The 26,427-nt window shown below is 46.9% G+C and overlaps 1 protein-coding gene across 4 annotated transcripts in view; it reads left to right on the top strand.

Moving 5' to 3' along the window:
* Positions 1–24,516, top strand: part of LOC115094058 (sodium- and chloride-dependent neutral and basic amino acid transporter B(0+)-like) — a 271,756-nt gene extending 247,240 nt beyond the window's left edge. For all 4 annotated transcript variants that reach the window (XM_029606716.1, XM_029606718.1, XM_029606719.1 and 1 more), the window contains 2 exons: positions 19,139–19,306; positions 24,181–24,516. In XM_029606716.1, the coding sequence (XP_029462576.1) occupies positions 19,139–19,306; positions 24,181–24,423 (411 nt within the window). In that variant the 3' untranslated portion in view covers positions 24,424–24,516. The remainder of the gene's footprint in view (positions 1–19,138; positions 19,307–24,180) is intronic.
* Positions 24,517–26,427: the final 1,911 nt, after the last annotated feature.

Here is a 26,427-nt window from a genome sequence, read left to right on the forward strand (position 1 = left end):
GGGGGGGGGGGGCACACAAACCTTTTCCTTTCTCTCTCACTCACACACACATACAAGCACACACTCCCTTTCTCATACACACACCAATTCCCTTATACCCTCTCTCTCTCTCACATACACAGGCTCTCTTCCCCTCATACAGACACATGCTCATGCACATAGGCTCTCATGCATGTTTTTCTCACATACACTCACATATAATATAGGTTCGCTCACATACTCACACATGCATACAAGCTATCTTGCACACCTTTTCTCTCACATGTACTTACATACGCATACAGGCTCTTTCACACACACTAATGCATACAGGTTCTCACACATGCTTGCAAGCTCTCATACTCATACATGCATTCTGGCTGTTGAACATATCTTTTCTCTCCCAAGAACTCATAGGGATGTGCATTCGTTTTTCAACAAATGTGCAATCCGCAACTCATAAGTTCTTATTCGTTGTATTCGTGGGTTCGCAAAATGCATGGCGATCCCCCCCGAATAAAACATATTATATTAGTTTCATTCTTTTGGTTCGCAGTGATTTCTTAGCGGCCGTGTGAAATAGGAGAAGGCCATGAGGGAGTATCCATAGCAAAAACCAGCCCTTTCCTGTGAGTCATAAGTGACCTCACAGCCCTGTCATAGAGTAGGTCAGACAGGTTGGCAAGGAGACGAGAATACAAGCTATCAGAGCTAAGCATTTTTCTAATACAGCCAATTGCCACTCTCGGTGCTCTGTGATGCTGTTCCTGATGATGCTATACTATTTATAATTAAGCACGTGGCATGCCACGCTCTTTCTTTGTGGGGGTGGTACGAGGAGGTGGCTTTACTCAGAGCTAGGCTGAGTGTCTCAAATCTGTATTCAGTTGCTAGCTACTTTGATAGAATTTTCCATTTAAAAAGATATTTCTTCGTTTTTGCTGCTGTGTCAGCCAGGCTTTTTTTTAGCTGCACTTTTTTTTTATTGAACTCAGACTGTCTCTCCCACTGAGACAAGCTGCTAGCAGTGGCATTTTACTGCTTATTTTACCCACCTGGGGTAGGTTGCAAGCAGGATTTGGGTGTTGTGGGTGGGAGATATATTCAATTGCTTCTTTATAGAATTTTCCATTGAAAAAAATATTTCTTTGTTTTTGCTGCTGTGCCAGCCAGGCTTCTTTTTTAACTGCAGGTTTGTTTTTTTATTGAACTCAGACTGTCTCTCTGTGCTCTTTTAAGCCAACAAGGCTTCTTTTATTCAGTGTTTACTGAAGAGGATGTTGGGGAGGTACCCGTACTGGAGAAGGTTTTCATGGGTAATGATTCAGATGGATTGAATCAAATCATGGTGAACCTAGAAGATGTGGTAGACCTGATTGACAAACTGAAAAGTAGTAAATCACCTGAACTGGATGGTTTGCACCCCAGAATTCTGAAGGAACTAAAAAATAAAATTTCAGACCTATTAGTAAAAATGTGTAACCTATCATTAAAATCATCCATTGTACCTGAAGACTGGAGGATAGCTAATGTAACGCCAATATTTAAAAAGAGCTCCAGGGGTGATCCGGGAAACTACAGACCGGTTAGCCTGACTTCAGTGCCAGAAAAAATAGTGGAAAGTGTTCTAAACATCAAAATCACAGAACATATAGAAAGACATGGTTTAATAGAACAAAGTCAGCATGGCTTTACCCAAGGCAAGTCTTGCCTCACAAATCTGCTTCACTTTTTTGAAGGAGTTAATAAACATGTGGATAAAGGTGAACCGGTAGATATAGTATACTTGGATTTTCAGAAGGCGTTTGACAAAGTTCCTCATGAGAGGCTTCTAGGAAAAGTAAAAAGTCATGGGATAGGTGGCGATGTCCTTTCGTGGATTGCAAACTGGCTAAAAGACAGGAAACAGGGAGTAGGATTAAATGGACTATTTTCTCAGTGGAAGTGTCTCAGGGATCTGAATTGGGACCCTTACTTTTCAATATATTTATAAATGATCTAGAAAGAAATACGATGAGTGAGATAATCAAATTTGCAGATGATACAAAATTGTTCAGAGTAGTTAAATCACAAGCAGATTGTGATAAATTGCAGGAAGACCTTGTAAGACTGGAAAATTTGGGCATCCAAATGGCAGATGAAATTTAATGTGGATAAGTGCAAGGTGATGCATATAGGGAAAAATAACCCATGCTATAGTTACACAATGTTAAGTTCCATATTAGGTGCTACAACCCAAGAAAGAGATCTAGGTGTCATAGTGGATAACACATTGAAATCGTCGGTTCAGTATGCTGCGGCAGTCAAAAAAGCAAACAGAATGTTGGGAATTATTAGAAAGGGAATGGTAAATAAAACGGAAAATGTCATAATGCCTCTGTATCGCTCCATGGTGAGACCGCACCTTGAATACTGTGTACAATTCTGGTCGCCGCATCTCAAAAAAGATATAATTGCGATGGAGAAGTTACAGAGAAGGGCGACCAAAATGATAAGGAGAATGGAACAGCTCCCCTATGAGGAAAGACTAAAGAGGTTAGGACTTTTCAGCTTGGAGAAGAGACAGCTGAGGGGGGGATATGATAGAGGTGTTTAAAATCATGAGAGGTCTAGAACGGGTAGATGTGAATCGGTTATTTACTCTTTCGGATAATAGAAAGACTAGGGGGCACTCCATGAAGTTAGCATGTGGCACATTTAAAACTAATCGGAGAAAGTTCTATTTTACTCAACGCACAATTAAACTCTGGAATTTGTTGCCAGAGGATGTGGTTAGTGCAGTTAGTATTGTTACGGCTATGGCTGCTGTGCAAACGCCTCACCACCAGGGGTCCCTCTAGTGCTGGCTCTCCTGACAGGCCCAGTCCATCTCCCCTATCCACTCTATGTTCTGGGTTTGCCCTTATAACCCTGCCTGACAGTTCCCTCAGTGCTTCGGCATCGAGCTCGCCTGGGCTCCCTGCTCTAGCCTTCCTTCCTTGCTTGCTGTGCGTTGGTCCCTGGACCTTGCCTTGCGCGGCCTTCGGGCCTTATTCCTTGCCTTGCCTTGCCTTGCGCGGCCTTCAGGCCTTCTACCTTGCCTTGCACTGTGTGTGCCTTTGGGCCTGCTACCTTCTGCTGTGTGTGGCCTACGGGCCTTCTGACCTCCCTTGCCCTGCTTACTGTGTGTGGCCTACGGGCCTTCTGTGTGTGTGTGGCCTACGGGCCTTCTGACCTGCCTTGCCCTGCTTACTGTGTGTGGCCTACGGGCCTTCTGTGTGTGTGTGGCCTACGGGCCTTCTGACCTGCCTTGCCCTGCTTACAGTGTGTGGCCTACGGGCCTTCTGTGTGTGTGTGGCCTACGGGCTTTCTGACCTGCCTTGCCCTGCTTGCTGTGTGTGTGGCCTATGGGCCTTCTGACCTGCTTTGCTCTGCTGCCTGCCCTGACCCAGCCTGAACCCAGACACTGCTTTCTGCCGCCTGCCCTGACCCAGCCTGGACCCAGACACTGCTACTTGCCGCCTGCCCTGACCCAGCCTGGACCCAGACACTGCTACGTGCTGCCAGCCCTGACCCAGCCTGGACCCAGACACTGCTACTTGCCGCCTGCCCTGACCCAGCCTGGACCCAGACACTGTTTCTAGGCATTCCTGTCTCTCTCCACCTGGAGCCACCCTTCTGGGTGGTGTTCATGACTCCTGACCGGAGCCCATTCGTAACAGTATGCTGAAGCCACCAATTTCCAGGGGAAGAGATAGGTCTTGGTACTACCGGTGAGCCAATTTTTTCTTTTTCCTTCTACTCACATTATGCCTCAGCCTCCAAGTTTTTATGTCTGTGCTTGTTGCCAGACTTTGAATTATCCCAGTTACAAGAACTGTCTTGCCTGTCAACTCTCAGACCAAGAACACTGGGTATGCAGTATTTGTCATAAGAGGAACGTCTCAGTCTATCAGGAATGTTTAAATTGTCTAACTCCTAAACCAGGGTGGTGGAAATGCTCCTGTCTTCCGTGTCTGTTACCACCAGGCAAACCCTGCCCCCGTTGTTCTGCTCTAGGATCAGCTGTTCCATTAGAAAAGACAATCAGCTCTCCTAACCGGTATTCTGCTTCTGGCTCCACTAAAACAGACATTTTAGCTGGCAGTTTGTGGATAGAAAAACCCAGGACTTACCTGGCCAAGAAGGCTTCTGTGACACCAGTGCTAGAGCCTCGGGTACAGGTTTCTCTAAAACGGAGAAAGTTGATTAACACTAGCAGGGCTCTGCTTCCCACAGCTGCTGTTGAGACACTAACGAGCACCTTCCCTAGACGTCCTAGAACTGCCTGTGCCTTCTCTAAACTGCTCCTCCAGAAACAAAATCTTGAGCTTCAGACTTTGGCTCCAGGTATCAAGCCCACGGCAGTCCAATCTGTGTCTTCCATGCGCACTACTTCTAACCCTGCTGCTCCACCCCGAGACGGGTCCGAGTCTGCTGCATCACCACGAGAGGGGCACAAGCCTGCTGCATCACCCCGAGAGGGGTCCAAGTCTGCTGTTTCTCCCCGAGAGGGGTCCGAGCCTGCTACATCGCCCCGAGAGGGGTCCGAGCCTGCTACATCACCCCGAGAGGGGTCCGAGCCTGCTACATCGCCTCGAGAGGGGTCCGAGCCTGCTGCATTACCTCGAGAAGAGTCTGAGCCTGCTGTTTCACCCCGAGAGGGGTCCAAGCCTGCTGTTTCACCCCGAGAGGGGCCCGAGCCTGCTACATCCCCCCGAGAGGGGTCCGAGCCTGCTGCATCACCCCGAGAGGAGTCCGAGCCTGCTGCTTCGCCCCGAGAGGGGCCCGAGCCTGCTGTTTCACCCCGAGAGGGGTCCAAGCCTGCTGATTCACCCCGAGAGGGGTCCAAGACTGCTACATCGCCCCGAGAGGGGTCCGAGCCTGCTGCACTACCCCGAGAGGGGTCCGAGTCTGCTGCATCACCCCAAGAGGGGCCCAAGTCTGCTGCTTCGCCCCGAGAGGGGTCCGAGCCTGCTGCACTACCCCGAGAAGAACCTGAGTCTGCTGTGTCGTCCCCGGAGGGGTCCGAACCGGTCCTGCTGCCGTCCCCGGAGGAATCCGAACCGGTCCCGCTGCCGTCCCCAGAGGGGTCCAAACCGGTCCTACTGACAGACTTTCTGACTCAACCATCTGAGTCTACTGAACCGGTCCTGCTGCCACCCCCGGAGGGGCTCGAACCGGTCCTGCTGCCATCCTCAGAGGGGTCCGAACCGGTCCTGCTGTTGTCCCCGGAGGGGTCCGAACCGGTCCTACTGACAGACTTTCTGACTCAGCCATCTGAGTCTACTGAACCGGTCCTGCTGCCGCCCCCGGAGGGGCTCGAACCGGTCCTGCTGCCACCCCCAGAGGGGCTCGAACCGGTCCTGCTGCCGTCCTCGGAGGGGTCCGAACCGGTCCTGCTGTCGTCCCCGGAGGGGTCCGAACCGGTCCTACTGACAGACTTTCTGACTCAGCCATCTGAGTCTACTGAACCGGTCCTGCTGCCGCCCCCGGAGGGGCTCAAACCGGTCCTGCTGCCATCCTCGGAGGGGTCCGAACCGGTCCTGCTGTCGTCCCCGGAGGGGTCCAAACCGGTCCTACTGACAGACTTTCTGACTCAGCCATCGGAGCCTGCTGAACCGGTCCTGCTACCGTCCCCGGAGGGGTCCGAACCGGTTCTGCTGCTGTCCCCGGAGGGGTCCAAACCGGTCCTACTGACAGACTTTCTGACTCAGCCATCTGAGCCTGCTGCCGTCCCCGGAGGGGTCCAAACCAGTCCTGCTGCAGTCCCCGGAGGGGTCCGAACCGGGCCTGCCAACAGACTTTGTTACTCAACCATCTGAGCCTGCTGTACCGGTCCAGCTGCCGACCCTGGAGGGGTCCGTATTGGTCCTGCTGTCGCCGACCCTGGAGGGGTCTGTGCCGGTCCTGATGCCGACCCTGGAGGGGTCCAGACCAGTCCTGCTGTCGTCTCAGGAGGGATTACGGACTATTTCGCTGCCCCAGGTGGGGTTTATGTTCCCCTTGTCACCCCAGGAGGGGTTATGGAAATCTGCACCGCCTCTGCTACCCCAGGAGGGGTCTAACTCTGCCGCCTTGTCCCAGGAGGGGTTATGGACTATGTTGCAGCCCCAGGTTGGGGTTGTGTCTGCCTTATTACTCCAGGAGGGGTTATGGACTGCCTTGCTGCCTCGGGAAGGAGTTGAACCTGCCGCATCGCCCCAGGAGGGGTCTGACTTCATTATTGAGTACCCCCTGCTAAGATGGGACCCAGGAGGAGGGGGAGGCCTTGAGGAGGGGGTACTGTTACGGCTATGGCTGCTGTGCAACCGCCTCACCACCAGGTGTCCCTCTAGTGCTGGCTCTCCTGACAGGCCCAGTCCATCTCCCCTATCCACTCTATGTTCTGGGTTTGCCCTTATAACCCTGCCTGACAGTTCCCTCGGTGCTTCGGCATCGAGCTCGCCTGGGCTCCCTGCTCTAGCCTTCCTTCCTTGCTTGCTGTGCGTTGGTCCCTGGACCTTGCCTTGCGCGGCCTTCGGGCCTTATTCCTTGCCTTGCTTTGCCTTGCCTTGCGCGGCCTTCGGGCCTTATTCCTTGCCTTGCCTTGCGCGGCCTTCGGGCCTTATTCCTTGCCTTGCCTTGCGCGGCCTTCAGGCCTTCTACCTTGCCTTGCACTGTGTGTGCCTTTGGGCCTGCTACCTTGTGCTGTGTGTGGCCTACGGGCCTTCTGACCTCCCTTGCCCTGCTTACTGTGTGTGGCCTATGGGGCTTCTGTGTGTGTGTGGCCTATGGGCCTTCTGACCTGCCTTGCCCTGCTTACTGTGTGTGGCCTACGGGCCTTCTGTGTGTGTGTGGCCTATGGGCTTTCTGACCTGCCTTGCCCTGCTTGCTGTGTGTGTGGCCTACGGGCCGTCTGTATGTGTGTGGCCTACGGGCCTTCTGACCTGCCTTGCTCTGCCGCCTGCCCTGACCCAGCCTGAACCCAGACACTGCTATCTGCCGCCTGCCCTGACCCAGCCTGGACCCAGACACTGCTACTTGCCGCCTGCCCTGACACAGCCTGGACCCAGACACTGCTACTTGCCGCCTGCCCTGACCCAGCCTGGACCCAGACACTGCTACGTGCCGCCTGCCCTGACCCAGCCTGGACCCAGACACTGCTACTTGCCGCCTGCCCTGACCCAGCCTGGACCCAGACACTGTTTCTAGCCATTCCTGTCTCTCTCCACCTGGAGCCACCCTTCTGGGTGGTGTTCACGACTCCTGACCGGAGCCCATTCGTAACAAGTATAGCTGTGTTTAAAAAAGGATCGGGATAAGTTCTTGGAGGAGAAGTCCATTACCTGCTATTAATTAAGTTGACTTAGAAAATAGCCACTGCTATTACTAGCAACGGTAACATGGAATAGACTTAGTTTTTGGGTACTTGCCAGATTCTTATGGCCTGGATTGGCCACTGTTGGAAACAGGATGCTGGGCTTGATGGACCCTTGGTCTGACTCAGTATGGCATGTTCTTATGTTCTTAAGGCAGTGCACTGGGCATTAGTGGGCAGTTTTCCAGACTCACATATGTTGGTTCAGCAGTGCTCTTTTAAGCCAACAAGGCAGTGCACTGGGCGACAGTGGGCAGTTTTCCAGACTCACATATATTGGTACTGAAGTGCTCTTTTAAGCCAACAAGGAAGTGCACTGGGCGACAATGGGCAGTTTTTCAAACTCACATATATTGGTACAGCAGTGCTCTTTTAAGCCAACAAGGCGGTGCACTGGGCGTCAGTGGGCAGTTTTGCAGACTCACATATATTGGGACAGCGGTGCTCTTTGAAGCCAAATCCCCAGTAGGCCTCTTTTGTAGTTACAAGTTTGGTGTGTGCACATACAGCGGTCCCATTTGTAGTGTACATCAAGGCACTGCATCTGTGGGCAGTTTTGCAGACTCACATATATTGGTACAGCAGTGCTCTTTGAAGCCAAATCCCCAGTAGGCCTCTTTTGTAGTTACAAGTTTGCTGTGTGCACATACAGCGGTCCCAGTTGTAGTATACATCCAGGCACTGCATCTTGGGTATGTGGGCAGTTTTGCAGACTCAAATATATTGGGACAGCGGTGCTCTTTGAAGCCAAATCCCCAGTAGGCCTCTTTTTTTAGTTACAAGTTTGGTGTGTGCACATACAGCAGTCCCAGTTGTAGTATAGATCCAGGCACTGCATCTGTGGGCAGTTTTGCAGACTCACATACATTGGGACAGCTGTGCTCTTTGAAGCCAAATCCCCAGTAAGACTCTTTTGTAGTTACAAGTTTGGTGTTTGCACACACAGCAGTCCCAGTTGTAGTGTGCATTCAGACACTGCATCGTGGGCCTGTGGGCAGTTTTGCAGACTCATATTGAGACAGCGGTACTCTTTGAAGCCAAATCCCCTGTAAGCCTCTTTTGGAAATAATTCTTTTGAATTATATGTTTATTGATTTTTCATATTAGACATGTAAAAAACATAATTATTAAACTATAACCATAAGATTATCTCATCACAAATCAAAATTCCATTAATATTTATAGTCTAATTATGATATAATCAAACAGAAACTTTTCAATCATTACCTTATTAACCAGAGGCATAATGAAAAAAATTGGGAGATATAAAGTAAACATTATCTTAAATTTAACATTGTATTCCTGCATATAATTTATACTTCACCATTGGGCTGTAAGGGAATTACTTCTACTCTCTTTTGTTCAACAAATGTTTTTAGGTGATCGGGGACAAAAAAGATGTATACATCTAGTTGTTTCTTGATCACACATTTGCAGGGATATCGCAGGGTAAAAGTAAATCCCATCGCAATCAATTCTTGTCTATATAACAAAAACTCTCTTCTTCTTGCCTGTGTTGTAATTGATAAATCAGGAAACATTTTTACCAAACTTTCATGGAACGTGATAGGGTACTTGCCAAAGTACTGTTTCATAACATTATTAAGATCAGTTAAATTAAGAAAAGATACAACTAGTGTTCCCCTATCAATTATCAAATTATTAGTGCTTTCAAGAAAGTTTGTGAGGTTGCCTTGAAAAGGCATTTCCTCTGTTATTAAGTTTGGATTTTTCTTGGGAAGAAAAAAGCAATGACTGATAACTGGGATTTCATTTTCTAGAAAATTCACTGCTTCTATCAAAAACCTCCTTAACGTTTCCATCAATGTCTGCCCAACCACCCTAGGGAAGTTGAGCAGACGAAGATTTAATCGTTTGCTAATATTTTAGAAAATTTCAATTCTTCTAGATAGTGAATCTCTGTCTTTTGCTACCAAAGCTTGGAATTCCAAATTCTTTTTCTCCCTGTCTTCTAATAATGAGATTCTTCCCTCAGATTTTTTAACTATATCACGGATTTCCATAATATCCTGCTGACCTTTCCCTGCCATTGTGTCCACTTTCCTGTCTAACCCTTTTATATCTGTAGACATTTTAGTCATAATGTCCCAAAGCAGTTCCAATGTTACCACAGCAGGGCGTTCAGGAGTCTCTATGGGGCCACCGACTGAGACTTGATCTTGTATCTCATTTCCAGTCCCTCCTATGATGTTCTCAATATGGGATTGTGACTCAATTATATTGAGCTCCTCAGGTGAGTCCATTCTGAGATCCTTTGTTACCCTACACAAAGGTGGTCTATCCAGGTTTGGGCTCAGTGATGCCTCCTCCATGGACTCTGATACTCCTCCCAAAGTACCTGAGCCAGCGGTATCCTTGGTCACTGGGGTTAATGCAGGTGCTGACAGAAAACGAACAATTTCTTGTTGAATTGGTGACGGAGGGGGTAGGGAGGGGAACACCCTTATTCTCCCCTTCCGTTTTGGCGGCATCTTAAAGAATCTTAAATTACTTTTACAACAAAAAGTTCGTTCTTTGCAACAATGTCAAAAACATTACTTGCCTCTGTGGCAGCAGATACTCCGGCAGGGCTTCACCTCCAAATCTCTCAACACCGAAATAAGCCGAACAAAGCCGCGCGCCCCTTAGGAGCGCGCGGCTTTGGTGGCGCGCCGGCGACGGTGGCGCGCCTAGAGACACTGTTCTTATAGCGTCTCTCGGCCCCTCCCGGTGACGTTGGGGTAGCTGCCAGTAAACCAGGAAATGGTAATAGAAGCTCTCTGGGTGCTTTTCCTCCACCGAAATCGCTGCAGCTCAGGTACCTCTGCGACGCCGCTCTTATAGCGTCTCTTGGCCCCTCCCGGTGACGTTGGGGTAGCTGCCAGTAAACCAGGAAATGGTAATAGAAGCTCTCCGGGTGCTTTTCCTCCACCGAAATCGCTGCCTGGAAATAATTCTTTTAATTGAAATCCCTAGTAAGCAGTGACATTAAATCCATGATGTCAGGGAAAGCTAGACATGGTCGAGTGATTGGGACTGGCAGAGGAGGCACTTCAAAAGGCAGTGCCAGTCCCCATTAAATTTAAAAAGGGACCTGTTCCAATCTAAAATCTCTGGAGGAGCAGGCACTTCTATCCAGAAAAAACTGAAATTTAAAGATGATGCATCGCCACCACCTGTTTCTGACATTGTAGTTTTGAAGTTGAGGGAAGGGGAGGCTGAGTCATGCACGACAAAAGGGCGAGACCCAAAAGCAGCAGTGCGACAACAGACTCATCTTAGTGTTGAAAATGTAGCACAGGCACTGTTGCTTCTGATTCCGATGAAGAATCATTTTGTGTGGGATACTCATCATCAGAAATGGAAGAAGTAATAGCTGAAGAAGGTTTAGGTCCTGTCTTAGCTAAGTAATAGCTGAAGTAATAGCTGAAGAAGGCTAAGTCCTGTCTTAGCGTCCACTTCAGTGCTGCAGGGGAGAGATGAAACTGATGATGATGAGGAGGAAGAGCAGTCATCGCAGGCACAGAATGTGACTGATGCCCCTGGCATTGCTTCTCAGGATGCACCCACTACTTCAGCTCCAGTGCCAGCATCCACCCCGAAGGGTATAGAGAAAGGATCATGAAAGAAATCTGTGATCTGGAGCCACTTTAAAGTGACGGATGACCTGGCGGGACCGGACTTTTGAAATTCCTGGACCAGGGCCGGAACACAACTCACCCTCGGAAGCCCCGGCGTGAGTGGGAGGAGCCCAATGAGCCATAAAAGAGGCTCAGGAGCGGTGTGTCACTGCGCGACAGGACTTCTGAAATTCCTGGACCAGGGCCGGAACAACAACTCACCCTCGGAAGCCCCGGCGTGAGTGGGAGGAGCCAAACGAGCCATAAAAGCGGCTCAGGAGCGGCATGTCACTACGGGACCGGACTTTTGAAATTCCTGGACCAGGGCCGGAACAACAACTCACCCTCGGAAGCCCCGGCGTGAGTGGGAGGAGCCCAACGAGCCATAAAAGCGGCTCGGGAGCGGCGTGTCACTGCGGGACCGGACTTTTGAAATTCCTGGACCAGGGCCGGAACAACAACTCACCCTTGGAAGCCCCGGCGTGAGTGGGAGGAGCCCAACGAGCCATAAAAGTGGCTCGGGAGTGGCGCGCCACTGCTGCTGGCGCGCCGCAGGGGCACACGCGGCTTGGTCCAGCTTAGTCCGGACTTAGACAGACTGATGGAGGAACTTCTGTGTATCGGCCCCAATTACTGAGGCTTATTTAAGAAGATAGCACATATCTGGAGCGTTCGAGTCTTCAGCTTTTCCTGGTTACTAAGAGTTTTATCTTCAAGTGGATTATGCCAGCTGAAAGGGAAGGGAAGGGTCTTCCCTTCAGAGCCCTTGCCCCCGCTTTTGCAATTAGAGATCAACCGCTTCATGACACAGCTGGCGAGTAAGGGCACCAGTGAATCAGTTGGGAGCCCCCCGGAGGGAGATCGGGCGGCTCCCCTAGACTAGGCTTCCCTGGGATCAATTAGGCATGCACACACACGGTCCAGTCTTGTAAACACAATGGCGGGAACCTCGGGGGCGTCCCCTCCGGATAACGTCGTCACTCTGCTGTACTTAAGCTGGCTGGCCCTGCATACTGACGAGTTAGCAAGGAGTTTCCTCCTTCACCCTTACGGACTTCCTGTTCCAGTCACTTCACTTCGGCGTGAGATGTTCTGGGTACCCGCTCCTCAGGGGCCCTTCCTCACCTCTGGCTATCTGCTCCTTGGAGGGCCTTCTGCCTTGGACTGCTGTCTGTTCCCGTTCCCCGAGACCCCTCCTGGAACTACCACTCTTTGAGTACCTTGATTCTACGGACCACTACTGTACCAGCCTCATTGTGGGATTCTCTCCAGTGTACCTCATGCCTCGGGCCACTACCGTATCATCTCTAAATGAGGAACCACTCCAGTATATCCTGCGTTGCAGGCTATTACCGCACATCGTTACAGGACCCTCACCTGAGTTCACGTGCCTCGGGCCACTACCATTTCATCTTCAAGTAAGGAACCTCTCCGGTATACCCTGCGCTGCAGGTCATTACCACACCATCGCTACAGGACTCTCACCGGTGTTCCCGTACCTCGGGCCATCATCATTCCATCTCTGTGTGAGGAATCCCTCGATGTACCCTGCGCTGCAGGCCACTACTGCATCATCACTATGGAGAGACATCTTCGGCATACCTCGCTCCGCAGGCCACTACCGTATCTCCATATCTGAGGTTACTTTCACTGCACCTCCAGCTCCGCGGGCTGTGCCCTTCTATCTCTCTAATAAAGACTCTATTCCACAGCTGTGTCTGACATCCGCTGAGACTGCACCTACCGACGGTAAAGCTCACAAGGCTCCTCCCTGTGGGTGGTACCATCTCTCACCTTGGCCCAGGGCCCACACACCTACAAGTTATAACAGATTGCTAACTCCATGGACCCGTCACAGATCTCAGTCATCCAGGCCATCCCTGGCCTGGCCCAACGGATTTCAGAGCAGCGAAAAGTATTAGAGACTTTGGCTAATGTCATCAATCAATTAAGGTCTCAACTGGACTCTGCCTTGACGCCTGCCAAGCCAAGTTCTGCTTCAAACGCATTGCCAACCCAGCCTTCTGTGCCCTTGCAGGCATCCCCTCGCTTTACCGGTGACCCCTTGCTATGCAGGGGCTTTTTGAACCAGTGCAGCATGCACTTTTCTTTGCAACCTGCAAATTTTCCTGACGTAATGTCAAAAACTACGTACATCTTATCCCTCCTGGATGGGAAAGCCTTGGCCTGGGCATCACTTCTTTGGAAGCAAATGGATCCAATTCTCAATGCCTTGACAGGCTTCCTTGCCCTATTTCACTCTGTATTTGACAACCCTGCTTGCAAGACCATCGCTGGATCGCACTCCTGCATCTACAACAAGATGCCAGATCCCTGACTGAATATGTTGTTGAGCTCAGGACACTTTCCTCATAATTACATTTGGACCTGGGCTGCCTGCGTGCATCAAAGACAAATTAGCAGCACATGGACTTCCTAACGCCCTGGACTCCCTTATCGACCTGGCCGGTCGCATTGATGGTCATCTGCGTGAGCAGTCGCACAAGACTAGGGGATCCAAGAAGATGTCATCGGGGGTTCCACGCACTCGCCCAACACCTACCACACAGACCGCTCCTGCACCCAGTATGGAGGAAGAGGAATGTATGCAAATGGGTCACAGTCATCTATCTGCTAAGAAAAGATGTCATCAGCAAAGATCAGGTCTTTGCAAGTATTGTGGCCAGCCAGGTCATGTGATACCCTCCTGTCCACTCTGTCCGGGAAACTCCCAGGCCTAAGATCCGCCAGAGGACTCCTCCTAGGCCTGACCGTGCCATCTCCTCCACTGACACTTCCTGTCTCCATTAACTCAGACACCCTTGAATTCCAAACTCTAGCCTTGGTGGATTCTGGGGCCAGTGGGAACTTCATACTCAGACAACTCGTGAAGCACCTACGAATCCCCACCATCCAGGCATCTACACCACTGCTACTGTCTTCAATTCACGGCGAGCCGTTACAAGGCAAAGTTACCTACTCCACCACGCCAATCCAACTTTGCACCAGATCATTGCACACAAAGACCATTTCCTTTTTGGTCTTAGATAAGGCCAAACATCCTGTGGTACTTGGACTGCCATGGTTACAAATGCACACACCACAATTCGATTGAAGCACCTTACAACTGTCCCAATGGGGCAAATCCTGCCATGGAAAGTGCTTAGAGGTGGTGACTCCTATGCCTTGCCTGATCACTACCACATCCCTTCCAGGTCTTCCCCTGCAGTACTCCTCTTTTCGAGATGTATTTTCCAAGAAAGCTGCGGACACTCTACCGCCTCACCACTCGTTTGATTGCGCCATAAACTTGCTACCCAATTCTGAACCTCCCAGAGGAAGGGAAACTAAGGCCATGTCCAAATATATTCAAGAGAATTTAGCAAAATGTTTCATCCGGCCTTCTAAGTCTTCTGCTGGAGCCGGGTTCGTTTTTGTGGGAAAGAAGGACGATGTCCTTCGCCTGTGCATAGATTACTGCAGCTTAAATGAGATCACCCTGAAGGACAGCTACCCATTGCCATTGATCCATCAACTTTTTGATAGGCTCCAAGGGGCCAAAATATTCACTAAATTGGACCTCAGAGGAGCATATAACTTGGTCAGGATACGCCGGGACGATGAATGGAAAAGCGCATTTAACACCCACGATGACCATTTTGAATATTTAGTCATGCCATTTGGCCTCTGCTACGCCCCGGCAGTATTTCAAAATATGATGAACGAAATCTTCGGGGACATGCTTTACAACTGTGTAGTGGTATACCTGGATGACATTCTGGTTTTCTCGCAGGTCCTTCAGAGCCATCATTCAGACATTGCCAACATCTTACAAAGATTAAGGGACAACAGGTTATATGCCAAAATGGAAAAATGCTTCTTTTACCAGGAGTCTGTTCCCTTTTTAGGCTATGTGGTCTCCAGCCAGGGTTTCCAGGTGGATCCACAAAAGACCAAGAGTATTCGAGATTGACCACAACCCACTGGTCTTAAGGCTCTGTGAATATTCTTAGGTTTCACTAACTACTACAGATCGTTCATCGACCATTATTCTACATTGACCGCTCCACTTAGCCATGACTCGAAAGGGAGCCAACCCCTCTCAGTGGTCTCCTGAAACTGTGACCACTTTCCAAGAACTCAAGGAGGCGTTTCTTCAGGAACCATGCTTATGTCACCCAGATCCCCGATGACCCATCATCGTTGAGGTGGACGCTTCTGACATCGGGGTTGGTGCAGTCCTCAGCCAACACTCAGCCAATCACACCTTGTACCAATGCTCATTTTTCTCCCGACGCTTCTCCCCTGCAATGCAAAATTATGGAATAGGGGACAAGGAACTACTGGCAATTAAGTTGGCCTTTGAGGAGTGGCGTCCATGGCTCAAAGGAGCACAACATCAAATCATGGTTTACACCGACCACAAGAACCACGAGTACATACATCATGCTCAATGCCTGAATCACAGGCAGGCCCGTTGGTCTCTATTTTTTACCCATTTCAACTTCCTCTTGCGATACCAGCCAGCTGATAAAAACACCTGAGCCAATGCACTCTCCCGTTCATGTACCACGGAAGATGTTCCAAATACTCCACATCACATTCTCGACCCTACAAGAGTGCTCCTCTCCGCTACACACACGGTTCCAGCTGGGAATTTGGTGGTTCCTCAACCACTCAGAAAGAAGATTCTCAGATGGGTGCATGACTCTCTGCTCGCAGGCCATCCTGGGCACGCCAGAACGCTTTCTACTCTACAAAGGTTCTACTGGTGGCCAACCAAGAAGAAAGACATCTAGGCATACGTAGAGTCATGTCCTACCTTCGCCCGTCAAAAACCGCCGGCGGGTCGCCTTTGGGGGGCTTCTTCAACAACTTCCCACACCTAGCAAGCCATGGACACATATAGGCACGGATTTCATTGTCGATTTACCCCTAACCTGTGGCAACAACATCATTTGGATCACCGTGGACCGCTTTTCAAAGATGGCTAATTTCGTGGTGCTACCTGGTCTACCCTCAGCCCCAGAATTAGCGAAACTATTCATCTGCCACGTCTTTCACCTCCATAGCCTACCAAAACATATCCTCTCTGATCAAGAGGTCCAATTTACAGCAAAATTCAGGAAGTCGCTATGCAAAAAATTTGACATCTCCCTGGACCTCACATCAGCCTACCATCTGCAGGCTAATGGACAGAGATGACGACCATACTTTAAAACAGTTTCTCCGGGCTTACATAAACTCTAGGCAGAGTGATGGGTCCGATTTACTCCCCTGAGACAAGTTTGCTTTAAACTCCCATCAGTCTGCTTCTACTGGGTCTTCACCTTCCAAATTGTCTATGGACGTCAACTGCTGCCTCCTCTTCTAGTGCCTCTGTTGGTGTCATCTCCTGCAGCACAGGCATCGGTGCAAGAACTTCACCAACTCTGGGAGCACACCAAACAACTCCTCCAACAAGCTGCTCAAAAGGCTAAGAAGTTCTATGATGATCATCACTGGGCAGCCCCTCAGTTGCACCCCGGAGACAAAGTGTGAGTCAGTACCCGCTTCATCCACCTAAAACTGCCTTCCGCTCGATTTGTGCCCAGATACCTCGGGCCTTTTGCAGTACTTCGCCGCCTGGGTCCAGTTATTTACAGCCTTCAGTTACCCTCTTCACTTAAAATTCACAACGCCTTCCATATCTCTCTCTTAAAGCTGCTTATCCTGTCTGAGTTCTCAAGGAAAACACCTAAACCCTAACCTCTCACAGCAGAAGAGGACATCACCTAAGAGGCTGAGGACATCTTGGATGTAAGAAAACGCGGAAAGCGTTGGGAGTATCTTATCTCATGGGAAGGATTTGGTCTCGAGGAGAATAATTGGGAGCCCGCAGCCAACATCATCGACAAGGATTTGATCAGACAATTCCACACTTCTCATCCTCGGAAACCAAAACCCCCGGGGAGGGGCCCTAAGAAGGGGGGTACTATTATGCCCATCGGTCGCAGATGGCTGCGACCACTAATGCTCACCCCTTTCTTTGCTGCCTTGTCTTCTTTGGGGAGAGTGGCGGGGAGAGTGGCGGCCTCCGCCAGCTACCACCGACCTGCCTGGTGTTCCTGGGATAGCATGGGCGCTGCCCACAGCCATCTTGCCCCTGGGATCACTTAGGCGGGCGCACGGGCCAGTCTTCTATACGTCATGGCGGGAACCTCGGGGGCATCCCTCCTGTTGATGTCTTCACTCTGCTGTACTTAAGCTGGCTGGCCCTGCATACTGACGAGTTAGCAAGGAGTTCCCTCATTGCTGAATCCGCTTCACCCTTACAGACTTCCTGTTCTAGTCACTGCACTTCGGTGTGAGACGCTCTGGCTATCCGCTCCTCGGAGGACCTTCTGCCTAGGACTCCTGTCTGTTCCCGTTCCCCGGGACCTTTCCTGGAACTACCACTCTGTGAGTACCTTGATTCTACGAACCACTACTGTACCAGCCTCATTGTGGGATTCTCTCCGGTGTACCCCATGCCTCGGGCCACTACCGTATCATCTCTAAGTGAGGAACCACGCCAGTATATCCTGCGCTACAGGCTATTACCGATCCATCATTACAGGATCCTCACCCGTGTTCCTGTGCCTCGGGCCACTACCGTTTCGTCTCCAAGTAAAGAACCTCTCCGGTATACCCTGCGCTGCAGGTCATTACCGCACCATCACTACAGGACTCTCACCAGTGTTCCCGTACCTCAGGCCATCATCATTCCATCTCTGTGTGAGGAATCCCTCAGTGTACCCTGTGCTGCAGGCCACTACTGCATCATCACTACGGAGAAACGTCTTCGGTGTACCCCGCTCTGTGCCCCACTACCGTATCTCTACGTCTGAGTTATTCCCTCTGGGCATACCCCTCTGTTCAGACAATGTTACTTTTACTGTACTCCCCGCTCTGCGGGCTGTGCCTTTCTACCTCTCTACAGACTCTATTCCACAGCTGTGTCTGACATCCGCTGAGACCACGCCTACCGACGGTGAGGCTCACAGGGCTCCTGCCTGTGGGTGGTACCATCTCTCACCTCGGCCCAGGGCCCACACAACTACGAGTCATAACAGACTGGAAGAGGTGTGGGGTGTGAGTGAGGGGATTGAATGGAGTGTGGAGCGTGAGTGAGACAGACAGGATCAATTTCTTTCCTCTCCTGACCCTAGACCCCCTTTCCTGATCTTTTTTCCTTCCCCTCCTCTCATTTCTTTTCTCTCTCCTCTATGATTCCCTCATCCTCTCCTTTCTCTCTTTCTCTGTCCTCCTCCATCCCTTATCCCTCTACACCTCCTGCCAGCAAGCCCTTTTTAATTTCCTATTCTGAGATTCTCTCTCATCCCATCCCTAGATTCCTTCCCCTTCCTCTAATAAAGAACCAAGTAAATTAACTGAAAACTGAAATGTCAGAAAATAATTTTATTTAATAAAGTATAATTAATATATATATATATATATATATATATATATATATCATGCATAAAAATGTAAATATATGCAAACTTATGCAAATGTGGTAAATAATTGCCTCAGGAAACTGGGGGCTCTGCCTATGGTCATCTTTTGATGCAGGTTGGAAATTATTAACAGAAGGAAACTAATATCTTAAGTCTCTTTCAGCTAGCGAACCGATCAATATATTCTTGTATTAATGACTGATAGTAATTATCCTTGAATTTGACTTATGAAATAAACTGAGCCACAGTCATGTAGAGGGTAACTTTCAAACTTAAAGTGTAAAGTCTGCAGTAACTTTATACTCATAGAATTTATGACAGTTTTCAAAGGGAATACGTTTTCTTTTGAAAATTGAGTTGGAAAAAGTACATGCATAGACATGTTCCTGCTATTGGTGCAGATATTTTTTCCTTGAAATATGCACAAGGACTTTTTAAGATCAGAAAGTATGCCAGGAAGTACTAACCCCACCCACATTCCACCCCCCCAGGAATGCCTCCAATTTCTGCAACTAAATATGCATTGTGCAACACAACACACATTATTTTAGCCATAGATAGTGTGTGGGCAATATTACAAAATCCCATTTCTGCATGTAAAATACTATTGTACCCAGAGAAATGGCTTTGAAAACATTAGACTGGATTGGACTGATTTTGTCAACTTTATATCTTTTTAACAGATCATTCTTATCTGGTCAGTAGCAACAATGAGTCCAGTCACATTTGATGAGCAAGAGTACCCTACTTGGGCAACAGTGCTGGGCTGGCTAATGTTGGCTTTCTGCCTCATCTGGATTCCTATCCTTGCCCTAGAAAAAATATATAAAGCTCGAGGAAATCTGTGGCAGGCAAGTACCTAAGAGGATGTTTCAAAATTCAGTGAATTCTTTCACATGAACTCTGTCACAGTACTGCAATCTAAAATGCTTTATAACCTTATATTATGCTTTGTATTTCTGCATTATTTAGTATTTTTTATACAAAAAATAGTTTGTACTAAGTTAGATTTATATCATATAAAATATTTCAGTCAAATAATATCCCATTAAACTTTACAATTGTATATATTGGAAACCTGTATTACCCATCCCTAGGGCAGTGGTTCTCAACCTTTTTTTTGGTCAGGACACACCTGACAGATGGTTTTCACATGCATGACACACTGTACACATGAGCATCACAGGTCTAAATGTAAACATACACTCTGCATCCATAGGAACCCCCCAACCCCCAACAATGGGTGCAGAACAGAGCTAGAACATTTCCCGTACAACTGACCATTCAAAAAAGATATTCTGATGACATCTCAGCAATAGTAAAAGGAACTCCCTCTACTACCAGCAGCAATAGCCCTACTTATGAAAAGACAGTAGTTTACCACCAATGTATGTCCCATTGATAAAACACAATAAATAAGACTGATACAAATGCCTACATGCTAGTAAAATACCTCACCTCAGTCTCACACACAGAGCCAACCTTCAAGAACAGAAAGACCACAAATTATAAATATGGAGACAGAAACTGGAATGGAAACCCAAAAAAGCTACACTGCATGCAGTACAAAATAGGAGAAATGGAAAGAGAAATATAGCACCTAACACACTCCCAGGATCTGCAATAATGCACACAAACTAATCTGCATAAAGTTACACCTGCATTATGGAACACACTCAAACAGTAACAACCCTCTCTATGAAAAGGCAACACTACAAATACTAAACCAAGCCCTAAACACCTTCTATTAGGAAAACAGAACAAGCCAAGCTGCTATAGATCCCCACACAGAAAAATTGTAAAACTATACTAATAAATGTTTCAAAACAGTTGATGAAAAGAATAACATCCAACAATTAAAAACTCATAAAAATTATTAAAAATTCTCCAAATAATAATAAAATATTTCAAAACAGCAGACACATCAAAACTGAACTTCTCATCATATCGCCACAAAACAACAACTTTACTAACCCTACGCAACAACCCCTATCTGACACACACTCTATACAACAAGTACGCAGCCTTGGTGTTATAATTGACAATAATTTTACACTGAAAAAAAAAATGTATCACCTCCACCATAAAAAATGGTTTCTATAAGTTTCATACACTGAAAAGGATAAAACCACTTCTACACCCAAATGACTTCCGAACTGTATTACAAGCTACTATATTAGCTAAACTAGACTACTGTAACTCTATTTTACTAGGTCTACCGAAAAATGCAATACAGCCACTGCAGATGCTACAGAATGCAGCTGCGCTACTCCTCACGAATACACACCACCACGAACACATTACTCCAGCTCTTCAATTCCTACACTGGCTTCCAATCGGATTTAGAATAATCTTCAAAGTCCTCACCCTTATTCATAAATCATTATACAATCCAGACATGAATTGGTTCTCTGAATGTTTTATATTCCATACTTCAGTCCGACCTATTAGAAAAATGCACCTGGCGAAACTAACTACACCTAAACATAAACAAATAAAACATGTCGCAACGAGAGAACGAGCATTTTCGATTGCAGGAATTAATCACTGGAATAAACTACCTACTGATCTACGCCAAGAACCATGCCACAAGAAATTTAAACAGAATTTTAAAACATGGCTCTTCAAAAAAGCATACAAGTTGTGAACTCTCTCCATGTTGTTTCTTATATCATTTCCTGACATTGTATAGAATAAGTTCCCATTCCTTCATTCAGTTTATTTGCCAACAACACTTAACACTCATTTTGGTAACATTTATTTCAAATTATACTGACTATATTAGTAATAATCAGTCTTTTAATCGTGAATTTTCAAGAAATCACTAACTAGTATGAGTTACCCCACTTTTGTCTTAATTGAACTGCTATTTCTATACTGATATTTTTGATCCTCCAGTACCCTACACCTCCTTGGATGTATTGTTGAGTTTTATCGTGTATTAACCTAATGTATAAGTTACATTATTATTGTTTACAAACTTGTTTCGCTATAATTTAATATTGATTGTAAAGCTTGTTGCTAATTTAATGTTCTCTGTAAACCGAGGTGATGTTTGCTAACGAACCGCGGTATATAAAAATCCTTAAATAAATAAATAAATAAATAAATAAATAAATAAATAACATAATACCCAATAATTAAAATAGCTGTCAATCAAGAAAAATAAACCTAAAAGCCCACCTTTACTTACCCTCTCCAGCAACTGTCCTACTCCTTTCCCTAGCAGGATAATAACACACACCAGAAGCATCAGTGGCTGCTGAAGCTCTGTCCTTATGGTCCATTTCCTTAGGGCCCATGAGCAGTCTCTCACTCTCACACATACATACCAATTACACCCCACAACCAGTCTCTGACTCTCACACACTAGTGACCTCCACGGCCAGTCTCTCTCTCTCTCTCTCACATCAATCACCTCCCTGACCAGTTTCTCACGCTCCCTCACACACACATCACCTCCTTGACCAGTCTCTCTCCCTCACACACATCTGTCACCTCCCTGTCCAGTCTTTGTCACTCACATACATCAGTCACCTCCTTAACCAGTCTGTCTCTCTCCCTCACACATATCAGTCACCTCCCTGACCAGTCACTATCTCTCTCTCACACACACACGCCAGTCACATCCCTGACTAGTCTGTCTCTCAGTCACACATATGCTCTCTCACTTAGACATATACTGTCAATCACACTTGCATAAACACGCTCTCTCTTACTTACATACATGCTCTCAATCACACACATATGCTCTTTCTTCCTCTGGCTTATTCTCATTCATGACTCCCCCTTTTCCCCAGCACAAGTGGCAGCTGCAGCAACCTCTTCCTCCAGCCCCCTGTGGCCCAAGAACAAAGTTTCCCATCGGCTGTGGGAGCTAATGCCGCTCTGTCTCTCGTTGCTATTCGCCAGCTGTCCTTCATTTTGGTCTGGGCCCACACTGCTGCTACTACTTTATGCAGCATGGTCCTCTCTTCTCCCTGCGCGTCCCACTGTACATCATTTTCTTTTCCGGGCCATGGGGGCAAGAAGAAGAAAGGGCCATGTTGCTAACTTCTGCTAACACTGCTGCCATTCCTGCCCAGGTGGAATGGTAGCAGTGTTAATGGAAGAATGTCCTGCATCTCACTGCGATGGAGAAGAGGGAGGGAAGTGCACTGGGGACACTGTGGAAGCCGCGACCCACCTGCCAGTGCTTGGCACCACATTGGTGAGTCGCGACACACCGGTTGAGAATCGCTGCCCTAAGTTATATGACCAGAAAGCACATTTATGATCTTGGGCTACATGTAAGATTCTGAAGCTAAAAGAGTAGAAGGAACCATGTGGGTGGGTAAACTAGGGCATGTGACTTGCCTCGGGTCACATGGAGATTGGGCTAAATAAAGGGATGACTCAGGCTCAAATATCAATTTTTTTTTTTCATAGCTCAAAGTCATAGTTCAGTTTCTTAATTAAACCAGTCTATCCTTTTTTTTTTCCTCAGGATTACAAGAGCACCCCTTTATTTATTTTATTTTTTGAAAATTTGTTGACTGCGCTCTCCAAGGTTCGGGGCAGTTTATAATAAAACAAGCATAATAAATTAGCTTATGGATCATTATATACATATAAAATAAAGTTACATTAAAATAACATAAAAAAATGGGTAGATATCAACAGGGAAATGGGAAACTACAGACGGATTCAGGTGCAAGGTCATATACAAGGTCATAGTCAGTCAGGTGAGATCATAAAAGTTCTTTGAAAGCCTGTTTAAATAGGTGATGTTTAGGGCTTTCTTAAAATTTCGCTTGTTATTTAGAATTCTTATGGAGTTGGGTACAGAGTTCTCTAAAATGGGACCAGCAATGGAAAAGGCCCACTCTCTTCTTATGTTGAGTCTCATTGCTTTGGGGGATGGGATCTGAAAGAGGAATTGGTTTTGGGATCAAAGGGTTTGTGAAGGGGTGTAGAGGTGAAGAATTGAGGAGAGCAGAGGCTATCATTAGCAATGAGGGCTCTGAATGTCAAGGATGTATCTTTGTCCCCCTCACCCTTTACTCATAAAGTAAATTTGAAGGGCAATGATTTTTTTTTTTTTTAAATAATTTTTAGCCCATGCTCCTTTTTCTCTTCCCTCTTTGAACTCCCCTCCTCAGATGGCTTCCTTAGGCAGTCCTGCGGGACCCCTGCTGGCCAAGGAGCCCCCTCAGTGTTGCTCTTTGCTCAGCTGGGTCCCACCACTGTGGCAGCTGCCGCCTTCCCTCCCTCCTGGGGCCTGAGTGCTCCACCTTTGCATACACTCCTGATTTCTTAACGCGCTAATTGCTGAATACCTGAGACTCTTAAATCAGTGCCCAACTGAAATTCACAACAAGTGTGAAACAGGAAATCACGAAGAACTGGCAGAAAAAGAATATGAATTAGGTTTTGATTAGAAGGGGATACCTTTAAAAGTCCACTCAAATATATCCAGTCAGTTGCCAAAATCATGAAAACTTCCAAAGGCAGAGGAAGACAGAAAGACCAAAGAGGCTGATGTCAAAAATCAGCTTTAACTGAGATGTCAGAAAGATTATTCCACATTTGATACCATGAGAACCGGTTGTAACTTAACCCTTTTGCATGGCATTTTCATGCTAAAAATCTTTTGGCCCATGTTTAGTGCTACCAATAAGCAACAATTACATTTAAAACAGACTTTCCAAAGCTATAAATTAAATCAATGCTTTTTTCTTTACAGAGGATTGTAAAGAGTTGTTCATCAGCCCCCAACTGGGGCCCAGCCTTGACTCAGAACTGGGGAGAAAGATACAAACATTTGTCAGTGTTCAAAGATAGCGATGAAGCAATTGATAAAGTAAAGCCTGCCCTGCAGGGCATATTTAGAGCCTCGTATGAGCCAAGTGATGAGGAAGACAACGAGGAGGAGGAGGATGATGATGAGGAGTCTTCGCAAGATGTAACATTAAGACCCACCATTTAGAGTCCCAGCAATGCATGACAGACTTGCTTGCAGTATGGAAATCAATAGACTACCATTTAAAGATTAAATTAAAAAAACACAGAGTGACTGTCACTTACCTGTGGCATGGGATGGATGTCACCCTAAACTGGAAAGGATGGCCAGTTCTTCCTTTACCTTACTCAGCTGAGAGCAAATGGAACATTAAGAGAAGAATGGCAGAGCAGTTCTTTAATGCACTTTTTTTTTTTCAATTTTCGGTTACATCCAACCTTTTAATAGGACAAATGCATTTTTCCCCATCTGCTGGCTTATCCCATAAATTTTCTAGTTAAATGGTATTCTAGTGTTCGGCTTTTATATAGATTAGGGATGTGCAGGCAAAAAAATGTTGTTGTTTTGTTTGGTTTTTTTCATTTTTTCATTGTAAATTCTATTTTGGTTGATTTAATGTTTATTTTAGTTCAGTTCATATGCCAAACCAAAATAAACATTAAACTTTCAAAAACAAGAAAAAAAAACCCAAAACAGGGCCTCTCCATCCCTGCCCCTAAATGCTGCTACCTAACATCACCGAACCCTCCCTAGGCCCCCACAACCCCTGCAAATAAGCTGGAACCAAACTGGGCCCCTCCATACCCCTGAAGAGAGTGCCATTTTTAAAAGGTTGCTGGTAGGGCAGAAATATCTGGTGATCTCTCTTGTCCTTTCCCCTTTCATCTTCCAATGAGCCCATAGAAGGGGTCAGGGCTGGATAGACCCAGACCCTAACTTATTTGTGGGGCATAGAGGGATTCGGGAAGGTCCTGGCAGGCCTCAGCTTATTTGCAAGGTGTGGGAGAGACTCAAGAGCGGTCAAGTAGGCCCTGGTGATGTTGGGTTGCTGCGGAGTGACTCAGAGAAGCTGTCTTTTTTTTTTTTCATTTATACTTTTTTGATATGCATCAAAAATAGACTTTTTCATAATGAATAATGCATTAATTTAAAAATGATTGCACACCCCTAATATAAATCTAATTCTCCTAAAAATTTGATTGCTGTAGGTTGAATATTTTTGGAAATATTGGGCCGGAGCCATCTGTTTAATTCCCAATTTCCAGATGGCTATGTTTTACTGGAAAACACTATTCCAGTTTCCAGCTTTTATTTAGCTCTACCTTTCCTGAAAATGTGGTTGCTCTAGGGTGAATGGTTCGGGAAATAATGTGAACACAGATAGACAGATAAAGCAAAACACGAGTTTTTCTTTTTTTTTTTGTTAATAAAAGTACTACTACTGAACATTTCTGTAGCGTTGCATGACATACGCAGCACTGTACAAACACACAAAAAGACAGTCCCTGCTCAATAGAGCTTACACTCTAATAAGACAAACAGACAGGACAAGAGACTTGTGGTATTTCATAAAGCAAGACAATGGATAAAAAGAAAAGAAAAAGAAGTTAAAGCGATAAAAACTCCGAATTTCACAGTAGAAAATATGCTAGCCACATGGCATAGGAGGTAGCAGTTAGCATAGTAATAACTGCTTCATAACAATGGAAGTTCTCCCCTGAGAAAACTGTTCCCAGGGCGTTTTCTCATCATCAGATTATATCCAGCAAGAGTTAATAAGTATCAAACAGCTTGCACTGGTGCACCTTGTGCCATGATACATTTTATGTGATGTTATTGTTAACTGTAAAAATCCCAGCAATGTAACTGGCTGGTGAATGTTACTCCAGTATCTCAATTATCCCAGCGCAATATAACCCCCACTTTGTCTGTGAGTCCCCAGCCCTGGAGAGTTGTGACTTTGCTGAACTGAAGTGGGGGATTCACACTCTGGGTCCCATGGATTGGGGGCAGGCTCACCTGCAAAACCAACTAGGCAGAGTTACGTTGAAATAGCACAATGTCCACCATAAAAATTGGTGTTCCAAACAGATATAGGTGTACTAAAAAAAAATAAATAATAATACAATTTCAGTTTCAGCAAGAATAAAGTCCCCAGCTGAAACAGTCAAAAAGAGCAAAAGAAAAAAA

The sequence above is a fragment of the Rhinatrema bivittatum genome, chromosome 6, assembly GCF_901001135.1.
Source record: "Rhinatrema bivittatum chromosome 6, aRhiBiv1.1, whole genome shotgun sequence".
NCBI classification, from domain to species: Eukaryota; Metazoa; Chordata; class Amphibia; order Gymnophiona; family Rhinatrematidae; genus Rhinatrema; species Rhinatrema bivittatum.